Genomic DNA, 6459 nt, shown 5'->3' on the forward strand with positions numbered 1-6459 from the left:
GGGGAAGGAGGGTGGAGGGACGGTGGAGGCGGGGGGGAGGCGGGGTTAGGGTGTGTGGGGGGTGGGGGGGGTAGGGGGGGTGGGTGAGGGGGAGGGGGGGAAGAGGCGAGGGGGGTAAGGGAGTAGGGGGAGGGGGGGGGGGGTGTCACGTGTCACAGGGACAGAGGGAGGAGTCCTGTACAGGTATTCGAGGTTATCAAAGGCGTGGAGAGAGGGGACCTGACACAAGGATAGGGGCACTGTCACATGGAGGGGAGCCGATACTGGGATGAGAAGAGCTGTCACCGGGATGGAGGGAGGAGAAAGAGGGAAGACGCCTGATACGGGAACGGGGCGGGGGCTGTCACAGGGATTGAAGGAGGGCAAAGAGAGAGGGAACCTAACGATGGAATAAAAGAGGAGGTGAGACCCTGTTACAGAGATGCGGGGGAGGGGAGGGACACAAGGAGAGAAAAGGGAGGGGGAAGAGAGCAGAGGGAAGGGGTCGGACCCGAGGTCGGACCGGACCGGGCCTTACCTCCCGCACTCCGGACCGCGCCCCCACCGCCAGGGCCGGGGCCGTTAGCGGTGGCTGCGGACGCCTCGCCCCGGGCCGGGCCGCGCTCGGAGCCGCGGTGCCGGAAGTGGCAGTAGGGCCTCCGGCAGCAGGACGCCCCCGCGCCGGCCCCGGCCCAGTAGGGACAGTCGATGGCCCGGAAAAAGCCGGTGGAGCGCAGCATTGTCCCGGGACCCCGCCGCAACCGCCACCGCCGTCCTCGCTGCCCGGGCCGGGGCCCGGAGCTGCCGGAGCCGCCGGCCCCTCTTACAGGTCCCTCTTGGAGCTCCGGGGCCCCGCAGGTCGCACTGCCGCCTCAGCCTCCTCAGCCGCGGCTGCCATCTTGCCGCGCGAGGCCCGCCCCCCTGTCCCCGCCCTCTTCGAAGGGCCCCTAGAGGACGCCGGACGCAGCGGAGCTGCCCTGAGGCGCGCCTGAGCAAAAAGTCGGGAACCCTCCTCTCCTGGGGGCGGGGCGGGGAGGGGCGGGGTTTCTTCCGGGGCGGGTGCGCGCCCTCTCCCCAGGATCCCTCTCGCGCTATTGCTCAACTAGCATTTATTTGAATGTCTCCCCGAGCGCCCCCCTCTGGCTTGAGGCGCTAATGGAGCCCGGGAAATTCAGAGGCTGCGGGGGGAGGGGGGCCGGGGTGGCAAACGCAGTCCGCAGATTTAAGGCCGCCAGAGGGCGGCACTGCTTCGTGGTAGAAGAAGGGCCGCAAGAGGAGGTGAACTTTGGACCTGCAGATTCCGAGGAGCCAGCACACCTGGGTTCTAGAGCTAGCTGGTTCTCAGTAGTCTTCTCTGTAAAATGAACACAGTAAAGTCCCACCCCTTTCCCCCTTCCCCTCCCCCCCCACTCTTCCACGAGAAACTCCGGGCTAGAAGGAACCTTTAGGGCAATCCAGAACAATAAGTTTATCTGAGCAGATGAGGAGACTCAGAGGGGAAGACATTTGCCCAAGGTCCCACGGCAATCCCCTTGCAAAGCCAAGAAGAGCGTCCAGGTGTTCTTGCGATGCCGAGCCTAGGGACTGGTGCAAAAGAAGTAGTTCACCTTGCTCTGTGCTGGAGATCCCTGCTCCATTCAGTCCAATTCAGTAATTATTTATTGGGCTCCTACGGTAGGACTTAGCTCAACCAACTGGTGACAGTGCAAACTGACCCCCTATTTCATAGGATTATAGGGTTAGCGTTGGAATGGACCGTGAAAGCCATTGAGTCTAACCCCCTTCCCGTACAGATTATAAACTGAGGTGCCAGCCTTGTTTGCTCAGCCATAGCCGACTCTCCAGGATCCTGGAGCGGTTTGCCATTCCCTTATCCAGCTTATTTTACAGATGAGGAAACTGAGACAAACAGGGTGAAGTGACTTGCTGGGGGTCACAAAGTTAATAAGTGCCTGAGGCAGGTCTTCCTTACTCTAGATCTGGTATTCTATCCACTGTGTCACCTACCTGCCCTGATGTACAATACGGAGACATTAAGTGACTGCCTTCTCCAAGGTTGCACAGTTAGTAAGTATTTTATTTTATTTTTTTAAAGCAATCGGGGTTAAGTAACTTGCTCAAAGTTACACGGCCAGTTATTTCTGGGTGTGGTGCTGAGCATCTGAGTCCGGGATTTGATCCAGGTCATCCCGACACTGGAACCAGTGCTCTTACTCGCTGTGCTACCTGGCCACCCCTAGTAAGTATTTTAGGCAGGCTTTGAACCCAGCTGGTCTTGAGTTCAAGTTCAACACTATCCACTCTTCCACATTGCCTTCCTATCTACTAACTGACCCCAGACAATGGAATGTGCTTTACCTTCTCATCCTACCCAGCTATCCACTCAGGCCATCTAATTATCTGTCAGCCCCCTCTCTTCCACCTCTAGCTCAGGACACCTTAATTAACTCCAAAGTACCATTACCTCTGGAACAGGAGTCTCATTTGACTGCCTTAGACCTTAACCTAAACTCCCAACCACAACTCCTCAATATGTCCTGAATCCCCTATTAGAATGTAAGCTTCTTGAGGGCAGGTCCTCTCTCTTTTCATATTTATATCCCAGTGTGCTTTGCACAGAGCAAGTCCTCAATAAATATTTGGGGTTTCTTATTCATTCATCTGGCCCTATCCAGATTAGACTTAATCCTCTCCCCCCAGGTCCTTCTAATCAAGTTCAATAACCTTCTCATCTATATCGGGGTGCACTTCCCAGCTAGGGTGAGGTGGATCTGGGAAAACTGGCTTCAGTAAGAAGGTAGAATAAGCAAAGTCCTTCTTCCTTCCCTTCCAGACCTTTCTCCATCACTATAACTTGGCTCTTTCAAGGTCAAACCATCTAGCCCCCTCCCCATCTTTGTTACTTCGAAGTCACCCAGGTTCAAAACTTCGGTTTTGTCCCCTGCTCTCTTCCATATCATCTCTCCCAATGCCCCCTTCTCTCCATACCCTGGGTAACTGCCCTAGTCCAGTCCTTCATCAGCTTTCCCCTGGATTATTGCTGTGGCCTCCTAATGTGTCACCTGACCTCAAGCCTCTCCCCATGCAATCTGTCTTCACTCAGCTGCCAAAGTGACCATGTCACCCCCATCCCCTTTTCTCCCCCCCACTCTAAAACCTCTAAGATCAACCATTAAAGTTGTCTCTTTAAAACCTTCCCTCTTCCTACTTTTCTAACTTTACATTCTATTGCCCTCCACAATCTTGCTTTTCTTTCCCGGTGATATTCCGTCTCCAAACTCCGTGCCTTTGAATTGGCTGTTCCCCAAGTCTAGAATGTTCTCCCTCCCAACCTCAGGCTCCCTTTAAGACTCAGGTCCAGTGATGTCTCCCCTAAGAGGTCTTTCCTAGTCCTCCCAGTGGCTGGCACCATCCTTTCCAAGGCTGTCTTCCATCTGTTCTGTATTAATCTTGTATGTTCTGATTTCTCTGCTATCTCCTCCACTAGAAAAATAAGTTCCTTGAGAGCAGGGATTGTCTTTTTTTTCCCCTTTTTCTCAGTATCCCCAGTGCCTGACAGACAGTAAGCATTTAATAAATAAATGCTTGTTGATTAACTGCCATCCTATGGCCTCCAGGTCATTCTCTTAAATTTCTCAGTGACTTTGGTTTCTTATCTTTCTTTCTGGGACTTCAATATTGCCATTGATGATCCAATATTGCCAATGATGATCTCTCAAAAAACCCAACCTCTCAGTTCAGCAAACTCTTCAATTCCAAATCCTTCTCCACTCTACCTCAGCCATCCACCAACATATTACAGGGATGTGCTAGTAAGTTTTTAACAACCAGTTCTATGGAGGAAAAATGTATGCATGACATTCACATTTATTTTGGATTATTAATATTTTCTGCATCACTTTCTGATGTCTAGATAATCAACAGAATAATAAGTCAAGTCCTTATTTGTAGTGTCTGTCCCAATTTCTTAAGTGAAAATGCTCATACTGAAAATTTAACCATTCTCTTGGGGTTGACTCTGGTCTACCCCTGCTAGATGGATTGTCCCACATTCAAAATCTAGAACCATGAAAGTCTGTTCTCTGCCAACAACCTTCAATCAACCAATTGACAAGCACTTATTAAGTGTCTACTAGGTGCCAGGCCCTGTGCTAAGCACTGGGGATACAAAGACAGATGTGACCTTGACTGTCCTAAAGGACCTTACATTGGGGAAAAGAGGAGGTAAAAGAATATAAATATATAGGTAAATTCAAGAGAGATATATGTAGATATGTTTATATATAATTTTTATACAATAAATAATTATATATGTATAGATAGATGAATATTTAGATATAATTTATATATAATAATTAAAAGAAAATCTTAGAAGGTCACTCCCAGTAGGGGTAGTTGTGAAAAGCCATATTATCTTTCACCAAACCCTCCCCTCTTCTTAACTTCCTTATTACTGCCGTGGGCAGCCGTGGGCAATACCAACCTTCCAATCGGTCTGGCTCCCAACCTAGGAGTCATGCTGGACTTCTCTCTGTCTCTCACCCACCATATTGTAGCTGTTGGCAAGGCCTGTCAATTTCACCTTTCACATCTCTTGAATATGCCCCCTTCTCTCCTCTGACACTGCCCTCTGGTGCAGACCTTCCTCACCTCACCTCTGGACTATCACAACAGCGCTGGGGAATGGCCAGCCTCAGGCCTTCCCAGTTCTTCTACTCATGGCTCCTTCCAATGCACTAATTTTCCATTACCTCTAGAGACAGTGCATTCAGTCATTCACATGTTGATGCATACATTCAATTTAATTCAACAAACATTTGTTTATTAAATTACTGCTATGTGCCAGGTATTGTGTTCAGCACTGGAGATATAAGGACAGAAACAACAATGCTCCCATTTTTCTCCAGCTTTTTGCTACCACAGAAAATGTTGCTATGAATATATTGGTATATATGGGAACTTTCTTTTCAGCATCGACCTCCTTGAATGATAAATCAAATCATAAATCAGGAATTCCTGTGGTTTGAATCTGGTACTTACTAGCTATGCAATCATAAGTAAGCCATTTAATCTCTCTGAGCCTCAGTTTCCTCATCTGCAAGTGGAGGAGAGCTGTGGACAAAATAATTTCTTTTTGAGGGTTAAGTGACTTGCCCAGTAAGTCACTGAGGTTGGATTTGAACTCAGGTCCTCTTTACTTCAAGACCAGTGCTCTATCCACTCCTACAACTGTCTGCCCTGACATAATAACTTCAAAAGTCTCTTGTAGCTCTAAATCTTTTCTACCTCTACCCTATCAAACTTCTCTCCCTAGAGAGACCCATGTGGCCTCTTTGTCTTGGTGAAACAGAACCACCATTTAAGGTGGGCCAGTCATTCTGACTTCTCTCCCAGCTCTACACCTGATGCTTCAGATTTTCCCACCTTTCCTCTCTTCCTTGTTTTTCAGCTCTCTTGTGTTGTCCCACATTAGACTGTAAGCACCTGAGGGCAAAAACTATCTTTTCCTTGTATTTGTATACCCAACGCAGTGTAGGGTCTAGCACTAAAGTGCTTAATAAATCTCTGTCTCTGCCTCTCTACCCTGTGAACCTAATGGGATCTTGAGGACAAAAAGTATAAAGTTTACTGACTTTTATTTTTCAAAACATTTAGGCAAATCCACAGCCCCACCAAGAGTATATGAATGTACCTGACTTCCTCTAAGCCCTCCTATATTGACTATTTCCATCTATCAACTTTGAGAGTCAGCAAAGCCTAACAGAGATTAGAGAACCAGCTTCGAAGTCAAGAAAACCTGCACTGGAGTTCCACCTCTCTTACTAAGTTACTGTCTCTAAGACTGTAAGTCACTGATGAGTTCAATAGATGGAATTTCCATACTGGGAGTTCTCCACACTGATGGAATCACTAGTGGAGATTAAAAAAAAAAAACCCTTTGATGTGTATAAGGTGATAATGGTTAGTTCATCTTAATGTTTCAGGAACTATTAAGAAGTACCTTAGGGGTGGCCAGGTGGCTCAGCGAGTAAGAGCACCGGCTCCAGTGTCAGGATGACCTGGATCAAATCCGGGCTCAGATACTCAGCACCACACCCAGAAATAACTGACCGTGTAACCTTGAGCAAGTTACTTAACCCCTATTGCTTATTAAAAAAAAAAAGTACCTTGCTTTAGCATAAATAGTACAGCATTTGGAGTAAGAGGACCTGAGTCTTTCTCTTATTTCTTTCTTTATTTTTTTTCTTTTTGGAGGGGGGAGGCAGGGCAATTGGGATAAGTGACTTGCCCAAGGTCACACAGCTAGTAAGTGTTAAGTGTCTGAGATCAGATTAGAACTCAGGTCCTCCTGACTCTGGGCCGGTGCTCTATTCACTATGTTACATAGCTGTCCCTGTCTCATATCTTGTACAACTATAGGGAAGTCACTTAACCCCACTGGGCCTTGGTCTTCTCATTTGTGAAATGAAGGAATTGGAT

General features: G+C 48.4%; 1 protein-coding gene across 2 annotated transcripts in view; it reads right to left on the reverse strand.

Moving 5' to 3' along the window:
- REXO1 (RNA exonuclease 1 homolog) overlaps positions 1-912 on the reverse strand; it is a 120946-nt gene extending 120034 nt beyond the window's left edge. For both annotated transcript variants that reach the window (XR_011165082.1, XM_069071157.1), the window contains exon 1: positions 518-912. Coding sequence is in view for 1 of the 2 variants with exons in the window: in XM_069071157.1 (XP_068927258.1) it covers positions 518-719 (202 nt within the window). In the remaining variant the exon portion in view is untranslated. The remainder of the gene's footprint in view (positions 1-517) is intronic.
- Positions 913-6459: the final 5547 nt, after the last annotated feature.

This window comes from Petaurus breviceps, unplaced genomic scaffold (genome assembly GCF_028583685.1).
Source record: "Petaurus breviceps papuanus isolate PSGF00001 unplaced genomic scaffold, PetGlider_PUasm1.0 108, whole genome shotgun sequence".
Taxonomy (NCBI): Eukaryota; Metazoa; Chordata; class Mammalia; order Diprotodontia; family Petauridae; genus Petaurus; species Petaurus breviceps.